We start from the raw sequence: 21,554 nt of genomic DNA, 5'->3' as shown, positions 1-21,554 counted from the left end.
CCATTAAGTAGCTCTGAGTCTATTTTACAGTGTGTTGAGGCTTTATGAACGCTGATTATTGCTTGTTTGTGTGCTCTTGTAAACTTTGTATTCCTTTAAAATTCATGTAGAGCCTAGTTGTGTTTATTTGATCTAGGAACTGTGGTCCACAGTGTAGAAAACTGTATTCGGCTTCACAGCAGGGAATATGTCTTATGAACAACAGAAATGAAGGCATGAACAAAAAAGCAATAAAAAACAATGCATGGATTACAAAATATATATATAGTTCATTTTAATTTAATGCACACACAGACACACACACATAAATTATATGCAATTTTTAAAAAGTTCTTATACACTTCAGAGTTATTTAAGTGTTAAAAATAGGATTACATACGTTTTAAAATATTAAGTTATTATTCAGTTATGTTATAATAATAATATTATTGTTTTGTATATATTTTAGAATAATAATTAAGCTACTATTAAATTATATTTATATAAAATAATTATTAAATTCACATAAAAATATAAAAAATAAATTATAAATACAATATATATATATATATATATATATATAATGTATGTATGTATGTAACAATTATTATATTAAATATATTATTATTATATATTATATTATTATTTTAATGCGCACACACACACTCAGAAATTATATGCAGTGTCTAAAATGTTTTGATCCACTTTAAAGTTATTTAAATATGAAAAAAGGAATATATGTATTAAACATTTATTATTATTATTATTATTATAACATTATCATATGTTATGATAATAATAATAACATAAGATAATTTTATTTATTTGTATGTATTTTAGAATAATAATAATAAAGCTATTATTAAATTAATAATATTTAATATTTTCTAGTATATTTAAATATATAAAAATTATATAAAATAATTATTAGATACACATAAAATACAAAAGAAAAATTATAAATACAATCATATATATATATATATATATATATATATATATATATATATATATATATATATATATATATATATATATATATATATAAATTGTTTCATTAATAATAATGCTCATTATTTGTTATATATGTACAATTATTAATATGTTCTTATCCGCTGATTAAGATTTTAAGTATTGTATTAGTGTACATCTGGACCATTATTTATCATTTATTTTTTAATATATTATCATTTTTTAATATATTATTTATTTATTTGAATACAATTAAGATGCCTGTCTATTATGAAAGTGTGCAGTCTCTTTCATTTGTGTTCATGAGATCCAAATCAACCCAGGAGCACAGTTGACTTGTCTTCGAAAGCAGCTAAACTTCTTGTTGAAAGTTTAATTAATGCTCATAAAACACTGCGTGCTGTTGAAGCGCTGCCCATCGGCTTCTCCTGCTCCGAATTCACGTCATACACTGCTGACACACTGAGAAATAATATTTTCATGAGATATTTTACACACAGATAAAGTTTAAGAGCTTGGCTGAACCCAGTTCCCACATGCATGGAAGGACAGCGTCCAGATGTCAAGACCAGGACAAGAGCGCCACCTACTGGACAGTGTTCTGAGCGCAACTTCATGAGTGCACTGTGAGATACATTGATGCGTAGTGCATCATTTTTAGTTTTTATGCTTAACTGTTTGTGCATGATTCCTCAAATTAATTAGAGGTGTAATATTTGAAAATGTATTTAAAAAATTTGAAAAATATAAAAAAAAAAAAACTAGTTGGAACTGTTGAGTGTCTGTAGGTTTGGGTCTTGATATTTGATATGCATACATTTTACCGCTGTTAAACGATTAATCGTGATTAATCACATCTATAATAAAAAAAAATTGTTTACTTGTGTGTGTACTGTGTATATTTATTGTGTAAATATATAAATACACACACATGTATTTAATTCAAGGATGTATTTAAGAAAAATACATACCTTAATGTATGAAATATATGTATATATGATTGAATTAATATGAGTATAAATATATACATGTAAATATTTAAATATATGCCATATGAGTGTGTCTTTAATTATATACAGTACACACACTTATATAAACAAAAACTTTTATTTTGGATGCGATTAATCATGATTAAATGTTTGACAACACTAATATATATATAATCTGGGTCATAATTATGAAATAAAATTATTTTATTTTTCAAAGCTGACATGCTTCATAATTATTACATATAAAGTTGAAATCGTGACATCAAAAGTTGAACGTCATAATTATTAGGTCATAATTAATAATATTGATATAGTCTCTCATTTTGCCATATAACTTTTTTTGCTGTCATATTGACTTTTTATAATAATTGTTTACTTTTATATCAAAATTTACTTTTTTATCTCATGACAAATTACATCATCATAACTGATTTTATGTTAGAATTTTGACATTTTATGTCATAAATACATCTTTGTATCTCATAATTGTTATAATCATAATTTCTAAGTTTTATGTCAAATATGAGTTATATTTTTGGAATTTCTATCTCATAATTACTTTTTACTTCATAATTTCATTTTTTTGTTATTATTATTTCAGCTCAAAATGTTTTTATCTTAACATTATGACTTTGTATCTCATAATAATTTTTGTCAATAATTCTAAATAGTTTTTATCATATTTATGATGATTTATGCATAATTATGTCTTTTTATATTTTATGATATCCTATTATTGTTTTTTGTTTTTTTTGTTTTTTTTTTGGCCATACTTTTGACTTGATGTCATAATTATGATTTACCAAAACATTATATTTTTTTATAATAAGAAAAATATCATCAGGTAAAATATTATTATTGTTTGTTTGTTTATGGAAACCCATTTCCACCACATAAAAATTCTAATTATAACAAAATAACTAGAAATTATGAGATAGTGTGTGTGTGTCTTTCTGAAATGATAGTGTGTAAAATGCAACTTAAAAAAAAGATCAAATATTATTACAGGTAAATTGTTATCAGTGTTGCAAACTCATTGAAATACAGAATTATGAAACACAGTGTATTATTTAAAGATGAGTTTTGAAAGGTGACTATTCGGTAGTACATGTCCTAAAATACACATAAGAATTTAGAAATTTAATATGATTCATGCATTTAAACATACAGTGTAAAAATGCATTGTTCAGCTGATCATGTGATCAAGTGCACTTTCAGATTCAGATATTTTATAAGGAAAACGTGTGCGATCACTCGTTAGAATAAAGCTTATTAAATAGTTTTCATCGTTTCTGAACCTCAATTTTGTTTCGTTAAAGGGCTTCTTATTGGCCGCTTCATCTAATGAGCTCAAACTGAATGCAGCAGCAGAAGATGGAAATACCAGCAATGCTCGGAAGCACTTTATAGAGGTAAAGATGGCTGGAAATCTTCATATCGAACTGAAGCAGAAAAACAATGGTTTCTGTTCCCTCCACATGGCACTAGATTTATTAAAAGCGTTTGGAAACAACGGCATTGGGACAAACGCTGCGTCTCACAGACATCTGATAGTGTTGTGTCGTTTCCAGACAGAGCTGTTTCCAATCACTGCACGTTCTTTCAGACCAGTTCACGTCTAAAACAACTCGAGATTTCTCAATCTTGTTCGAACAATGGGAACTAACAGTGAAGAAATGTTGGATTGCATGAAGTGCGTGGGGTTCACGGCCCTCGAGAGCAGAAGAACACAGGCAAAAACAGCCTCTTATTAAAGAAAAGCTGAACTGATCACAAGACATCAGCACCTGTTCATCAAATACAAGTGTCTGGACTCAAAGTGATTCATCAGGATCTTTTCTCTTCATGGTTGAAGTCTCACCTGCTTGAATCAGCTGGGGTTGTCGTTTTTTAAGATTTTATAGCTACCAGTAACACTTTGCGAAATGTATGCATTTCCAGCATATATTCTCATCTAAACCCGTCTTTATATACGAGAATTTTTTTTATTTTTTATTATTGCTTCTATTTGGAAGTCGCTTTGGATTAAAGCATCTGCTAAATGCACAACACATTTTCAAAATCTTTGTTAATGTTAGCTAAAAAAAATCAAGGTCATTAATTAACATATATTTGAATTTTATTAATCATTAGTAAACGTTAAATAAAAAGGGGATTTTGAACAATTATAAAAAGTTTAACCTTGGGTTTTGTCTATTTTTTTTTAGTAATTTGTAATATATGTATATATAGATATAAACATTTAATATCAGTTTATTAGTTTTAAGCTTAAAATGCTACAATGCTAACCATAACAAAGCATGCATATATATATATAAAATATATTTTTATATTCATTATTTCATAAATATACATTAGAAGTATTTTTTCATTGATAGGTCATGTAAACAAAGGTAGATAAAGCTTATTGTAAAGTATTCCTAAACTCATGTCAAGTTGTGTGTGTGTGTGTGTGTGTGTGTGTGTGTGAAGTGATCGTTCCTTTCGTTCCAATCATTCATTGAGAGAGCAGACGAGACGGTCAAAGCTCAGATCGAATCAGCGCTTAGGATTTATTTTGTAAATGATGTAGAACGTCAATGCCAGTCATAATTCAAATTTACACATGAGGAGGAGAAACAAACCTAAAAATGGCTTGACATGGAAAAGGCATGCTGCAAAGCGGACGATATTTACACGTACGAGGTCAACATGAAAAACTATTTTAAAAACCAATCGCTGTGTGAAGTCTTTGTAAAGTCATCATTATATCAGCAGAAACACAGGGATGCAGACGGTGAAGCATGCTCTTCTGTAGATCAGAGATGCTCAGATCTTCTGCGAGAGCGTCTGTTTCTCCAGGAGCAGGTCTGCGAACCTCTGCTGCAGCTCTTTCTCTCGCTCCTGCTGTCTCTGGACGTCCTCTCTCAAAGCCTGCACACAAACCACAACGTGTTGACGCATAATAGATCAAACTTGCAATGTCGTAAATCTTTTGTTTGTTTGCTTGCTTGTAGGAGAAAAAAAAAAAAAGAATATTAACATTAACAAATCATTCATATTTAACATGTACTTATATATTTTAACATTTATTTGATTGTTTATTTGGGATGTAACTATCAAAATCTCACAATACGAGGATATCGCGATATTAAGTCTACGATACGATATTTTTTCTTTTAAGATCTATACATCATCTGAATGATTAATAAATAAGATTTCCATTGCTGTATGATTTGTTAGGAGGACAATATTTGTCTGAGATGCAACTATTTGGTCAAAATCTGAAATCTGAGGGTGCCAAAAAAAATAATAATAATAATATTGAGAAAATGTATTTTAAAGTCGTCCAAATTAATATTCTTAGTAGGGATGCACCGAAATTTCGGCCACCGAAAATTTTCGGCCGAAAATGGCCTTTTTGGTTTTCGGCCGATAGACTTTTATCACCGAAACAACACGGCCGAAATGTTGTGATGACGCAAACAGAAACCGCGACCTGCACGTGCACCTGCATAGCAAAGACCACGAGCTCCCCGCGACATTCACTTAACACCAGTGAGAACATTCTCTCTCTTCTTACTCCTTTATTCGCAGCACTAAAGCGTCTCCTAACAAAGAGATTAAGACGGACCACGAAGTGAAAACAAAGAAAAGTACAGTCTTATAGAGTCTCTTAGCACACGTCTCACTGAGATATTTTCGGATCCTCTGAACTTCATCGCGAATGTGCTTGATCCGCGTTATAATGACCATTACTTGGATGCGGAAATAAGGCAGCGCGCACGAGAAATGATCCAGGCCGCGCTGGATGCGGAGAACCCGCGTGGAGACGGAGAAGCGCCAAGCGCAGGAGACAGATCAGAGCGCAGAAAAGACTGGTCTCTGCACCAGATGAGGGGCATGCACCCTCGTTGTCTGATATGTTCAGTGCAAGAAAGTGCCTCAAATAATAATAATACGTTGGCTATTTTGTTCTTATACACACACACACACAAACATATATACATACATAATATCAGATTGTAGCCATATTTATGCTAGATTTTCTGCTAGATTTCTGCTTTAATTTGATAAAAATGTTTATTTATGCCCTGGCCCTATTTAAATACACTCTCTCAAATATTTCTCAAATGTCAGGCAGATGACAAGCTCAAGTGCTCAACAGCTAGATGGTTATCTGTCTGAAGTCTCCATCCCCAGAAGTGATAGCAGTCTTGCCAACTGGAGACATAATGCACTTTCTAGTCCTACATAGAAAAATTTCAAATGCACTTCACCTAAATGCACTTTGTTTTTATGAGAGAACTGTTCATTTTAAAACCTTTCTGCAGGCCAGTAGGCCTGTACATTATTATTATTAAATATACACATGAGTGGGATAAATTTTTAGTTTGAATTTTATTTTATACTGTGCATTGTTGCAATGTGCTTAATAAATATTTACATCATTTGTAATTATGTTTTTTTTTTAATAAGTTATGTAATCGTAATTATCTTTGAAACTTTAATATCAATTTATGCAATTGCAATGTCTTAATTTTAGTAAAGTTAGTACACGGTCATAGCAATAAATGCAATGGTAATAATAATTGGCATAATTTATTTCGGTATTTCGGTTTCGGTTTTCGGCCTTGGTTTTCTCTTTTTCGGTTTTCGGTTTCGGCCAAGAATTTTCATTTCGGTGCATCCCTAATTCTTAGCAATGCATATTCCTAATAAAAAATTAAGTTTTGATATATTCACAGTAGGAAATTTACAAAATATCTTTATTAATGTCCAAAAGATTTTTGGCATGAAAGAAAAATAGATAATTTTGACCATTACAATGTTTTTTTTGGCTATTGCTACAAATATACCCCAGAGACTTCAGACTGCTTTTCTGCTCCAGGGTCACATATTTATAAAAAAAAATAAAAAAAAAGTTACATTATTTATCTAATGCTCTTTTGAGAGTTCGAAATTAAGCGAAATTGAGTTTTAAATAAGTCAGTGACTTGTACCTGAACTTTAAAAGCGTCTCTACCCTCTTTATATTTCTGATATTCATTAAGTCTTCATAAGTCTTGGTCGTATAGTAAAAACAGCTGCATTGTAAAATATATGAAAATTAATATTTCAGAGGTATATTATTTTTGCTTCACACTACAGTAGGGGAAATTACAATACTACTTCTTTTCTAATTTCTACACTTGAAAGAGATATTTTGAATTTGGACTGCATTTAAACCGCTAGTAATTAATGCTGCACTTTAAAACTTTTATTTTGACAAACCGCAGCAGCGCTTTTATTTTGAAGGAAAACTCCAGCTTCAGTGAAAACATGCTTACAAAAATGCATCTCACAACAAATCTAGTGAAATGCTGTAATCATACGCCACACAAATTAAGCATATCTGGTGACTTAATGGTTTTGCAGCACTAATATAAATATAATGACCTCCTGTCTGCGTGGAATGGCGTGGTCTTCCTGTTTCTTCAGCTCCTGGAAGGTGTGGAGCTCCACGTTGGCCTGCTCCACCTGATCCCAGAGTTCACTGAGCTGTTTGAGCAGACCCATGGCCCTCGACTGATAGCCCCCCAGCAGGATCTTCATCTTCTTCTCCATCTTCGCCGCGCGCTTGGCCTCGGTGGTCATGTGACCTCTGTTGATCTGTCATCAACACACGGAGAGAGAGGAAGAGTTACACATTTGCTAATGGTTGATTCAATCATAATTCAGTCTGAACTACCTTTTGCTTAGTTTTGGTTTTAAATTTGTATTTTTACATGAAAACCAGATTTACTTTGTCCAAACAAAAGGAGAAAATAATGGATGACATAAAATACGATTTTAATGAAAAATAAATTATATATATATACACACAGTACAAACCAAAAGTTTGGAAACATTACTATTTTTAATGTTTTTGAAAGAAGTTTCTTCTGCTCATCAAGCCTGCATTTATTTGATCAAAAATACAGAAAAAAAACTGTAATATTGTGAAATATTATTACAACTTAAAATAATAGTTTATTATATGAATAGACTTTAAAATAATAATTTATTCCTGTGATGCAAAGCTGAATTTTCAGCATCATTCCTCCATTCTTCAGTGTCACATGTAACATCAGTCGATCACATGATCATTTAGAAATCATTCTGATATTCTGATTTATTATGAGTGTTGGAAAAAGTTCTGCTGTCTAATATATTTGATCAATAAAAGGTTAAAAAGAACTGCATTTATTCAAAAAAATAAAAATAAAACATTCTAATAATATATTTTCTTTACTATCACTTTTCATCAATTTAACACATCCTTGCTGAATAAAAGTATTAATGTAGAATAATTCACAAACAATAATAAAATGTAAAAGTCTATAATATAAATACAAATAACATATGCAATTCACAGCAAAATACACACACACATATATATATATATATATATATATAAAATATTTTGTTGTTTTAATATTTTTGGGGTAGGAAATGTATTTTTTTATAATACATTGTCTTTTTTTCTTTTCTCTTTCTTTCTTTCTATATATATATATATATATATATATATATATATATATATATATATATATATATATATATATATATATATATATATATATATATATAAATAAAACCTAACAAAAAAAACTAAAGGATAAATTAAATAATAAATTAAATAATAATAATACAAAAAAAAAGTCAAACAACTTTTAATCTCTGCTCAATTTAAACAACTCTCGATCTTGTCATGTTGTGATGGGAGGTCTGAGAAAAAGCAGGATTCAGTTTTGCCTTCAGACACTGGCACCACCAAACACTGAAACCATCACAAACGTAAACTATTTTCAGACGTTCGATTCTGCAATCATGTGTGACATGCAAGAACGCAGCGAATTCTACAGAGTCAGGAGATGGAAACAGAAACAATAAACCTCCAATGTCAACACAGGCCACGTCTTTGGCCTTTAACAAACCATTATGCAATTATAATGGATCTGTTTTCAGTCGAGCGCCTGCCGTTTTCCAGTAAGAGTCCCGCTGCCAGCTGAAAGTCCTGACTGGGCACTTCTCGGAGTAAAACATCTCAGACGAGCCGAGACAATCAGCCAACGCATGACTCTCAGACAACTATCAGCTAAAAAATATGATGATTTCATTCATCTAAACCTGCATGGACGTATGTGAAAAATAAATGGCGCTCTCCTGTCAAATCATGAAAGAACTGTGAAAACCACGTTATTTTAGAAAGCAGAGTTAAATTTCACTAGCCACACCGAGGCCTGATTACTGAATCAAGAAATCACTTTAATATACGCCGTGTGACAAAGTGAAGCATGCTTAAAGAGCCACACATCATGCCGTGAACTAAAGAAAGTCTAGAACACAGGAGAAACTAAATAGTTGACATGCATCCGTTTGGAAAGGGAGCCATTTCTCAGGCTTTGGGACTCCAGCGAAGCACGGTCAGAGCCATTATCCACAAATGGAGAACACTTGGAGCACTGTTGAACCTCCATCTGAGGTCTGTTGATAAATGTGCTGCACAGATTCAGCCGGCATAAATCCTGGCAGTCCTCTGAACGAGAGAGAGCCACTTCCTGCAGGAACACAAACTCCTGCCTCTCTGAACGGACTCCAACACAAACGCTGCCTTGTCAAGTGGAGGACGTCCTAATGAACTGAAGCTCTGCACATGTGCACGGCCCTGAACTGCAGGACACTGGCTGTCTCACTGGAGCCCAGCGTTTGTGTTAAAGCAAGCATGAATGCCGTCCTCATTAAAACAGAAGTAACAGAGTTATTAGCGTTTATCTTGGCTGCTTAATTATGAGGTTAACACACTGAATGACTTTTAAGAGCACTAAGAATGGATCCGAATTATCCATCCGTTATGCTAAAAGCAGCAAGATACTCAAGTGATTTTACCAAAACCCTGAACATTACTGAACATGCACACACAAAAAAAACACACCACCAAAAATATAAATATATAAATATATATATATATATTTTTTTTTATAATATGCATTTTTTATATATATAATTTATTATTGTTAATATTTATTTATTCTTTTACGCAAAATGTTATTTTTCTGGCCATTTTTATTATATATATATATATATATACTAATTAAAATCTCACTTACTTTAAAGAGCACCAAAAACAGGTTGAAATTAACGGACTAATACACTAAAAGAAACAAAATGATTTGGTGCTTTTACCAATAACTCGAACATTACTGAACATATGAAAACTGAATAATAAAACTTATTACCCACCAAAACCAATTAAACAAAAATACATTAAGAAATGAATTTAAAATAAGAAAAAAAAGATACAAAAAAAATTAAAAAAAATACAACGACAACCAATAAAATTATCTTAAAGATAATAAAATTATATATACATACATACATACATACATACATACATACATACATACACGCACACACACACACACACACACACACACACCACACACACACACACACACACACACACACACAGCAGGATTTTTCCAGAACCCTGATCATTACTGATATGATTGATTCTGGAATATTATTGGCTTCTACCAGCCACACAGCGCCATCTACTGGATGTAAAGGGAGTGTGCAGGACACATCATGACCTTTGTGATGATCGTACCTCCAGTTTCTTCTCCATCGACTCGATCCTGTCCTTCTTGCTGGCCAGATTGGCTCGAGTGTAGCGGCTCTGTCCGGGCAGGTACAGGACCTGACTGTAACACTCCTCCCAAACCTGGTTATACGCCTCCATAGACAGATCCCCGTGACCCATCCCATGCTTCACCACCTCCATCTCCTGAGCCAGCAGCTCTCCGGCCTGTCAGACACAAATAAATCACTCTCAGATTGTCCTACATGATAAAAAAGAAAAAGTGGTGGTCTAACAATTAAAAGCAGCACACCTTTTTGAGCTCTTCCTCGGAGACCTTCTCGTAGGGTGTCTTCTCCAGGTAAGAGATGTGCTCGGCGTGGCTGGAGCTGGATCCCACTCCTTTGCTCTTCTTGGCCTGAGCGTCGCTGAAGGGGTGATGCAGACAGTCGAAGTGGATCATGGTGATCATTTCTTTCTTAATGACTTCTTCGGCCTGCTGCAGGTCTGTCAGCGGCGGCTCCACAGTGTGAGGACGGAGGATCGTCTCGTTCACCTGAACACACACACAAAAAAAGTAAACGGAGATAAACCAAACACACACAAGAGAAATTGCAGAATTGACGCGCTACATGTACACGCTAAACGATATTCTTTGTTGTATTTTCCAGTAAAAATAACGGCGTTCCTTAGTAGTGGGCGGAGCTAATGTGAAAACAGAATCTCATTGGCTGGTGCTCACCTACTGAGCAAATCAGTTTGACGGAACCCAGACAACCTGATTAATATTCATGTATCCATTACTCTTCTTATTAGTAGAATTCGTAGTATTATTATTATCATCATATTATCAGTGTTATTGTTAGTCCCCCCCCCCCTCATACACGGTTACCAAGTTTTAATTATAATTACTAGTTCTATCATTAAATAAATATAGAAGTATATCAGTCTGGCGAGTAAACAAAAAAAAATTACAAGCCAATGGCAATTCAATTGCCAATGTATCCATAGACTTGTCATATTTATCTATAAATAAAATAATATTGTGGCAGTTTTTTTCTCTGTGGTATCAAAAATCGATATTGAATTTTCGTATTATATTGGAAAGGCATCGTATTGAATTTTGAAATTCCAGTATCGTGACAACAAATATATATTTATATATATATATATATATATATATATATATATATATATATATATATATATATATATATATATATATAGAGAGAGAGAGAGAGAGAGAGAGAGAGAGAGAGAGAGAGAGAGAGAGAGAGAGAGAGAGAGAGAGAGAGAGAGAGAGAGAGAGACAGCGCGAGAGAGAGATGAGCGAGCGAGCGAGCGAGCGAGCGAGAGAGAGAGCACCTCGGCAACTTAATGAAAGTTTAAGCTACTAAACCTGAAATAAAGAAAAATTATAAAACAATACAAAAAAATTACTAAAAATAAAAACTGAAACCAAATATAATAAAAACTCGATATCAATAAATAGTACTTTAAAACTACATATTAAAAATGTTCCTGGTAACAAAAACAAAAAAAAGTTAATACTGAAATGGGGGAAAAAAAAAACTCAAAATGCAACTAAATGAAAAAAAAATATATATATTAACATTTTAATACATGTGGGACACTTATTTTAAAAAATCTTTTTTAAAAATGTGTTAATATTGAAATTAACAAAAACTAAATACTACACATTTTTTTTTATGTAGTCACCCAAGCAAATTTTCTACATTTCCTTTAATACATTACTAAAACAGAAATAGTAGTAAACACTAAAAATAAACATTTTTTATTTAAATTTGCTACTAATAGTAGTATTTTTTGATAAATACTATTACTATAAGTATATTAATAATGACAAATAGCACCGCTTTGGGTCACAGTGATTGCGATAGATAAGTATGTATGGCTGGTGTGTGTGTGTGTGTGTCTTCACCTCTGAAGGTCGTGGTAAATCTCTCTGAACGGCTGTGTGTCTCTGCCGCAGCTCTTTCTCCCTCTCGGCGTCTCTAGCGGCCTGTGGAAATAATCACACAAGATAAACAACAACAAAAACAAATATATAAAAGCTTAACACGGCCCCCCTCCGTGTATTTACAGATCTCAGAAAGCTGCCGGGCCGAGGTGACTCACCTGTTTACGCAGCTCTATCTCGGCCGCATCCTCCACGTAACTCTCGTCCACCTCGGCTTCCTCCAGCTCTTTCTCAGCGTTTTCGGGAAGAACGATCTCGAAGTCGTTTTTGGGCACCGGAAGAGACATCAAGCCTTGTCTAAGCTGCTCGCGGGACTCCTTTTGCTGGAACAGACAGAAAACAATCGCACCATGACTCAAAAACACTTCAACAAATGCATCAAAAACGCATTAAATGCACTCAAGGGTTTCAAACTCATTATTATGGGCGTTACGCACCAAGTGTTTGGCAAATGACGGGTCGCTGTAGTCCATGCCGCCCTCCTCTGTGTTGATGTTGAGCTTGTCCCGCAGCGGGGTCCTGCCCGGGGTCACCCCCACCAAGGGTTTAGGGGTCATCCCACTGTGAGGGGTCAGGCCCTCGGCTCCGTGGCTGGGCGTTCTGGGAAAACATAGGCATTAAGTCATTATTCACACAGCTCATTAACCTCAAATTTAGCATATACTTTAATATTCTGAGATATTCATTTTCAGAAGTTCAGGGTCAGTGTTGGTTATGTTTTCAAATAAGTTTCACACATTTAGAACGGTCACATTTTATTGCAATTTTAAACCTTTTAGCATTTTTCTTAAAGTGTATTCAATATATTTCAGCATGATCCTTTAGAAAGCATTGTAATCTATTCCGATATGCATTAACACTTCAGTTTATTTTTGCAATGTTGAAAACAGCTGCTTTAATATTTTTACAGACACATACATTTTTTCAGGAGTCTTTGAAGAGTTCAAAAGAGCAGCAATTAGCTTAGCGACATTATAAATGTCTTTACTGTCTCTTTTGATCAATTTAATGTGTTCTTGCTGACTAAAATTATTACTTTCATATAAAAAATAATAATAATAAAATCTTGCTGACTTACTGAAATGAAATTTGAATTCTATACTAATGTGCCAATGATAACAAGACAGAAATGTCATGAACCATATTGCTGGGAGGAAAATTGATTTTTTAAATTAATATTAATATATATTATTAAATATTATTTCTGGCTGAACTAATATATATATATATATATATATATATATATATATATATATATATATATATATATATATATATATATATATATATATATATATATATATATATATATATATATATAAATTTAGAAGTAGCTTTACAATTTTTTTAGGTAATTTATTTGTGCTTTCATCATTTTTATTAGATTGGGGGATTTTATTTACATTTCTATTTAAAATTCATTTATTTTTATTTCAGTTTTAGTCATTTGAGTTTGTTGTGTTTAAATGAACTAGGCATGAAAGAAGAAAATCATGTACACCTAGGATGCCTCAGGGGTGAGAAACAGCTTAATTCTTCATTTTTGGGTGAACTAACCCTTTAAATCAATGCATTACAGTGATTTCTACAACACCCCTGAACCTTGACAAAATCACGTGTAAACCACAGTCTTGAGTGGATTATTGCTTTTATATGGCATTTTATTTTTGAAGACATTTTACAGAATTCAATGACCATGAATGTGAATGTTCTAAACTGCATTTTTCATGTGAAACTAAGAGTGCATATTTTAATGAATGATGGCTACCTGAAGGGTGTAGACAGCACAGTGTTGGGCGTCTGGACCACCTGTCTCTGTGGGGTCACACCAGAGAAGTCGCTCTCATGCAGGGGGGTGTTCAGCCCTCCTTTAAGAGGCGTGTCCACATTGGTAAGAGCCATCAGGTTCTGGGCTTCCTGTGGGGGTGAAAGAACAGAGCGGTGAGACTCAGGATATAAAACAGGCAGTTTGGGAAGCGTGTGAAACTGGACCGAACCTGCAGGATCTTGTCCTGTGCCGCTGGGGTTTTGGGCGTGCGCAGGGCCATGGCATTATTGGTCACGTTGTATTCGGACAGAAGAGCGCTAGAGGCCGAGTTGGTGATTCCTGACTCCTCGGCGGTCTGACGGGCGACTTCACTGGCCTGACCCAGTTTGACCACCTCCTCCAGCTCAGCGTCAGAGATCTGAAACCAGAAATCAGTCAAATGCAGTTTATTCAAAATAAACTAACCACAACAACTACTACATTCAACTATTAAAAAAGTTTTACTACAACAATCACAAAACACATCTGAGTGGTTCAGAGAGATTAGTATGTTGTGATCAGCGTTATGGAATTGATCAATATTTTGAATTGGCTTTTAATTTGATATTTTGTCTTCATTTTAATTTTTAATTTTAAGTTTGTCATTTTGTGTGCTTTTCATTTTAAATGTATATAGAGATTTAATTTACTTTAATTTGCTGATATAATTGTTATTTTAGCATTTATTTTAGCATTTATTATTTACAGACTAGTATATTATTCTTAATATTTTTAATTAGGTTTTACTTCTATATTTTCTGATTGTATTTTTAACTCTAAAGTTTTATTAATTATGTGTTTTTGTCACTAGTTTGTGTTTAGATTTATTTGGTTAACATGCAGCAATCAGCGTTAATTCAGTTCTGTTTATATATCAGCACAGTATTCATCTATATTTAGAATTCTCTTTTAATTTAAAAAGTTTCACGAATTCTCTGCTTTAAAAAAAAAAGAAAAAAAGATTTCTATTTTATTTGGTTAACATGTTGCGATCAGTGTTATTTTAGTATTACAGTATTAATTAATATTTTGAATTAGCTTTTAATTTTATAATAAATTTTATTTTAAAGATCAGTAATTTTATGTGCTTGTGTCATTTTTATTAGTTTTTAAATGTATATATTTTTTATATTTTAGTAATTTTAATGCTTTTTTAATTTCTAAAGTTTTTAATTTAATATTTATATATTATTTCAAGTTTTATTTCAATTAATGAAAAAGCTTTTTAATAGTTTTAGTTAACAACAATGCCGTTCATGGGTTGTTCTGTGGTTGTAAAGGCGTTTCTGTATAATGTATCAGTTCCCACAGTTGAACTCTGACCTGTGGTGCAGGAAGCACCAGTTTGCTTCTCTTCTTGGTGAACTCGGACACTCCACTGGTCTGCAGGATGGCCGAGGGCAGATCAGACTCCTTCTTCTTCTTGATCTTCTGTCTGTCCTTCTTTCGGTCATGATCCTCCTTCTCACTATATACACAAAAAGCACAGGGGTGATCAAAAACACAGCCGCTCAGGACACTGAACTAATAGTCTGACACGACCTCGCTCACTTCCTGAGCTCTCCGTCCAGATGCTGCTGGCGCAGTCGCTTGAAGTCCGGTTCCAAAGGATTGTAGAGCTCCATGGATGTATCGTAGAAGCCCTGCGCGGGTTTCTTCTCAAACGGGATCTCAGCATTATAGTCCACACCTCTCTTCTTCTTGCGCTTCTTCTGGATGGCGATGCCTGCCGCTCGCAGCTCCCTGCGCTTCTGAAGCGCTGCCAGACGACTGCATGAAACAGCGATCAACACCTCTGATCAACAACTCAATCTGATTTATGAATATATACATGGGATCAGTAAACCAGTCATGTTTTTTTTTTTTTTATGTCTCTTCTGCTGTTCAAGGATGCATTCATTTGATAGCCAAAACAGAAATATTGTGGAATATAAAAACAATTTAAAATAACTTTGTTTTATTTTAACCCTAAAACCGTATTCTTGACAAATGTGGGCAAAATAATTTTGATTTATTTTAAAAAAATACTTCCCTTGATCTGAGCGGTACAAAACTTGGTTACTTTTCCTAAGTTTGCCTCCTGAACACACACAATTTTTTTTGACTCAATTCTACAACGCTAAGTGGGTGAAAAAAAAAATAAACTCCTTAATCTTGTATTTGGGTCAAAAATGGGCACCCATAGAAATGAATGGGTAAAACTGTAATTTTGAGCATTCTTGTTTTTTTGTAAAAATAAATTAATAGATCCAATACAATGCATATCTAACATACACACAAATGAAGGGCTGATCCTGTACAACATTCTCATCATGGCAAAAACTCACACTCATACACACACACACACACACACACACACACACAAACAATGCATTCAATGAGCCTATGACAGAGCTGGGCTAATGTCTGACCATGTTTTTTGGTATGATCCAATCATCCACCTGGCTCATCATCCTCTCTCTCTCTCTCACACACACACACTCACACAGACACACACTGATCTACATTAGAGCATAATTTACATAGAAAATATGGTACTTTTTGAGGTAAATAAATTCAAAAATAAATTCAAAAATAAAAAAAAGCACCATAAATGGATAGACAAAACTTTATCGAATACAGTGATATAACATTTATAATAAATAAAAAATAGAATCACACCTGAGTCCTCTGTGCCCACATTTGTCCACAATTACAGGATTAAGGGCTATAAAGTGAATACGGTTTGAGGGTTAATCTACTTTAAATTAGTTTATTTCTTTGATGCAAAGCTGAATTTTCAGCATCATTACACCAATATTCAGTGTCACATGATCCTTCAGACATCATTCGGATTTATTATCAAAATGCTGATTTATTAGCAGTTTTGCTGCTTAATTTTTTTGGGAACCTGTGATACCTTTTTTCTTTAAAGAATAAAATGTTCAAAACAACGGCATTTGTTCAAAATAGAAACAATATAAGTCTTTACCATCACTTTTTATCAGTTCCCCTCAACCTTGCTAGAAAAAAGATTACATTTAGAAAAAGAAAGAAAACTATTTACTGACCCCATAATGTAGTAACAGTATTGTAGTTTAGTCTATCAAACATCAACTTTTATTCAGAGACCTAAAAGTGTCAAAGACTTACCGTGCTTCCTCCAGCTGCTTCTCTCTGGCTTTCCGCTTGGCCTTCTTTCCCTGTGTGTTGGCCAGTCGAGCTCTGGCTTCAGACAGCATCTCCAGCTCATCTGCACACGCACGTTTATGGATGTCATGCATCGTCTTTTCTCATACCGCAGTGCTTCAAGTGTTTTTGGGCACTCACCTTCATCCATGTCCACGGGGTCAGGTCTGGCTGGTTTGGTCTCAGGGTTTGGGTCGATCTCTCCTGGTTTAAGCTTGCGAGGGTCATCGCCCACATCATCTTCATTCTCTCTCTGGGCGGCTTTATCTCTGTGCTCATCAAGAACAAATTAATAAACAAATTCTTCATCTACAAAAAAAATGCATGTAAAACCAAAGAGTCAACATAACAGCACTAACCTTGAATTATATAATCAACACATTTCAAATTAAAAATGGATTTTATCGTTCATAAGAGCCTGTTACCGCCATAGGATTAAAACTTTTTTTTAATGACCTTTTTTGCAACTTTTTATTCCACAATTTCTGAGTTTATCCAAACTCTCAGCCTTTTCCCTTCACGATTCAGAGCGGACATTTTTCTCAGAATTATGAAAATGCAAATAACTCGCAACAAACATTCCCAAGTTCCAACTGCAAGAAGCAAAGTTAGAATTGTGAGAAATAAAGGCAGAATGTTGATTCTATAAAATCGCAATTGTGACCTCTCTCAAAACTGAGATGTAAACTCAAATTTTAGAGTTATAAAGTCAAATTCTGAAGAAAATTATCAGCTTACAATTCTGACATTTTCTTACAGTTACGAATATCTCGCAATTCTAACTTATTCCGACTAATAATTGTGGGAAATAAATCTGATTTGTGAGTTATAAAGTAACAATTACTTGTTTTTTTTTAACAAACAGAATAGGGCTGTGTGATATGGACAAAAAAAACCTATCACAATTTTTTTTTTATCAATTTTGTGATTTCAATTTTAAGCACTATTTTGACACACACAGACATGCTTTACAGTCATAAATGCATTCAGTATAAAATTAAAACATATTTCCAAAAGTAAACCAATGAAAGCTTTATCAAAAAGTTGTAACATGTCTCTAGAACAGACATAAGTAAAGATGTCAAACTAAATGTCTAGACATATGGAAAAAAAATAAACAAATAAAATAAAACCTGTGTCCAGGGATTTTTATTTTCTTTTTTGCCATGCATTGGTCATAGAGTTCATTGTAGCGGTGCCTCAGGTGTTGAAATAGATTTATTGCCCAAGGTTCACATGTACTCCTTCTGCAGTGCAATACAGTATGTGTATGCAGTGCAGAAGCAGCAACGAACGCGCATTATTGTTACGAAAAAGCACATTAAAATAATGCACAAGCGCAAAACTCTTCACCCGCATTTCCTTTGCTCCATTACAAAACCAGACGAGCATGCTCGGATACACGCTGCTCTCGCTCGGAGAGAGTGCGCGCACTTAAAACGTGTCTCCTTTCGCTCAAACTGTGTCCTGTGCACTCACAACTCTCTCTATGCTCATGCGCTAGATCTTTTCTCACCTTTCTATTCACATCTTTTACAGTGTGAACGCTCTGACCCATTAACATAAGCTCGGAAAAAAAAATATGCATCACAGACAGTGTGTGTGAACCTGGTGTTACGTAGGCATATGCCCAGTCTCCTCTGGCGCTGTATTTAAGCACGCTGCGTTCTGATTGGTTCTGATAGCATACTGCGGGAGGTCAGCGCCACGGAAAATCATGCTATAAAACGAATTTGGAAACAGTGCACGCTCAAATCATGATTTTAGTATGATTTCGATTAATCACACAGCCCTAAAAGCCCCCAAACAGTTCACCGGTGAAGGTAATGACATCTGACATTTGTATCATGCATCAAACTGTACTTACAGCAGATATTCGTAATGCTCCAGACACTGAGCGGCTGTGCGTCCGATGATGGGGGCGATCGTCCTCCACTGAGTGGGCATCAGTTTGGCCAAGTGAAGAAGTTTCTCTTCTTCCTCACGAGACCATTCTGTTTTCTTGATGCTGGGGTCCAGCCACTCGTACCTGTGAGAAACACATCATAAATGACAACCACATCAGACCTGGAGTATATGATCAACAGATTGCATATTTGAGCATCACAGCACATTCAAATGCACCTATGATGCTGAAAAGTGCTGTCCAGGTTGGCTGATCACTAGGTGTTGAGATAACTTGAGGGATATAAACTCACCATCTGGCTTTGCACTGTTTGGCCGATTTACGGTGCAGCAGGGATGCGATTCGAGACCACTGGTTTTTGCCATATTTCATTACAGCTGCTTTGAGAATCTCATCCTGTTAATAAATCACATGGATGATTAAAGTTACTTAACACACCAGGGATCTAACTTCAGCTTTTAAAAGCATTCTAATGCACAACTCAGATAAGGATGAAATTATTAAAATTGATTTCCACCTTAATGAGCCTAATAATGTTTTTTCAAAAGTTAGTGCACTTGTTTATCAATAAGACAAGTGTCAGCGAGAAGCAAGGTAAATGTCACTTGTGAACAGATTATATTAACATGTCATTTTCAGACAATCTGCATGCAAACTAATATTTTAATACATATATAAATACACATACACACACATACATATATACATATATACATATATATATATATATATATATATATATATATATACCAATGCATAATGAAAAAATAGATATATGCTTTAAGAATGAATAAACATGCAATTTAATATTTTAATCGTATATTTCATATTTAAAAACAATTATTAAAATATCAAATATCGACATTTCATAAATCTATGACGTATAACGTCAGTATTTATGCACAGTCTAATTAACAATACAGCTTAAAAAAAATCTAAATTGTGTGGTATGCAAGTAAATTGTAATAGCAGGCATGTTTTTAATATTTTATTCACTCAATTAAAAATAATAATCATTGATAAACTGAAGGCTGTCCACGTCACAACATAACGTTATAAACAAGTAAATAAAAACACAGCGGTGCAGACATTAGTACAATTGCAACAAATAATCTTCATATTAAGTTTAAATGCCTTTGATGAATAAAATGCCGAAGATTAATGCTGTTTTGATGCTGAAATATTGTGTGTGTTTTCTAAACAAACCTCAGTGTTGCGCCACACGCCTCCTTTGATCATAATCCGCGGCATGTTGGCGATTTAAAGTCTTCACACGCGCAGTAAAATCTTCTTCAGGAGTCGAGAAATGAACAATAAATCAGAGAAATAAACCTTGAGTTTAAGCTGAAGCACGTTACACTGCAGGAAAGGAACTGGAAACGCGACTGAGCGACGCACAGAACTGTGGGAAACAGGCTCTTCCTCTATTGATTCATACGAGATCTGTCATGTCACTTGAACTCAATATCGCCCCTCTCGACCGAGTGGCGAATGACAGGCTGAACAAAATAGTTTATTGTTTTATTTCTATAATATTTAATAACAAATAAAAAAAAAGTCTTCCTCTTTTTTTTTCTAGACATGTTATCATGTTTTATTATCTTACCATACTTTGGTAAACAGTGTTGTTTTAACTGTGTTTTATAAATAAACTGAAAAAGCGAAACATTTATAAGCGAAACATTTTTGGATAGAACTGCAAAAAAATAACAAAAAGAGATGAATACTGTTCTTTTTTTATCATGAAAAACTTATTTGTTAAGATATTTTCCATTGGATCGAGGGTAATAAAAATCAATTATTTATTTTTTATGTATTTATTATAGGCGATTTGATCAGTGTTATATTCAAAAAGTCCAAATGAAAAAAAAAAAAAAAAAAAAAGATTGAAAAATTCAAACTGATATTAAAAAGTATTTGGAAACAAAAGCTAACTTGAGAGCATATTTTCCATTGGATGGTGGTAATAAGAATCTAGTATTATTTTTTATGTATTTATTATAGGCTATTTGATGAATATTATATTCAAAAAGTCCAAATGATAAAAAAAAAAAGATTTCAAGAATGATATAAAAATATATTTGGAAACAATATTTAACTTGAGAGCAGTACAATATACAGTTGTAATGTATCAATGATGCACAATCTTTTTTTATTTTCGGAAACAATGC

At 33.4% G+C, this 21,554-nt stretch overlaps 1 protein-coding gene across 1 annotated transcript; it reads right to left on the bottom strand.

Annotated features, from left to right (window-relative positions):
* Positions 1–4,468: 4,468 nt before the first annotated feature.
* On the bottom strand, positions 4,469–20,790 carry LOC127976152 (cell division cycle 5-like protein). The gene is made up of 16 exons (XM_052580363.1): positions 20,590–20,790; positions 19,676–19,779; positions 19,345–19,506; positions 17,619–17,746; positions 17,442–17,541; positions 15,861–16,079; positions 15,633–15,777; positions 14,500–14,688; positions 14,271–14,419; positions 12,940–13,102; positions 12,661–12,825; positions 12,464–12,544; positions 10,835–11,077; positions 10,552–10,749; positions 7,359–7,571; positions 4,469–4,853 (listed from the first exon to the last, which is right to left on the bottom strand). The coding sequence occupies exons 1-16, from the start codon at positions 20,632–20,634 to the stop codon at positions 4,749–4,751; spliced, it is 2,409 nt and encodes an 802-aa protein (XP_052436323.1). The 5' UTR covers positions 20,635–20,790; the 3' UTR covers positions 4,469–4,748.
* Between the last annotated feature and the right edge of the window lie 764 nt (positions 20,791–21,554).

This window comes from Carassius gibelio, chromosome B17 (genome assembly GCF_023724105.1).
Source record: "Carassius gibelio isolate Cgi1373 ecotype wild population from Czech Republic chromosome B17, carGib1.2-hapl.c, whole genome shotgun sequence".
In the NCBI taxonomy this organism is placed as follows: domain Eukaryota; kingdom Metazoa; phylum Chordata; class Actinopteri; order Cypriniformes; family Cyprinidae; genus Carassius; species Carassius gibelio.
The sequence above is the reverse complement of the archived record's forward strand: the minus strand, read 5'-3'. Positions and strand labels throughout refer to the sequence as shown.

Bases quoted from the DNA above. Each gene is read 5' to 3' on its own strand.
- LOC127976152 (XM_052580363.1), bottom strand. From the start codon at position 20,634: ATGCCGCGGATTATGATCAAAGGAGGCGTGTGGCGCAACACTGAG. The intron at 13,103-14,270 runs GTAGCCATCATT...ATGTTTTCCCAG, and splicing joins GTGCTGTCTACACCCTTCAG to AACGCCCAGCCACGGAGCCG. The intron at 12,545-12,660 runs GTGAGTCACCTC...TTATTTCCACAG, and splicing joins AGATAGAGCTGCGTAAACAG to GCCGCTAGAGACGCCGAGAG.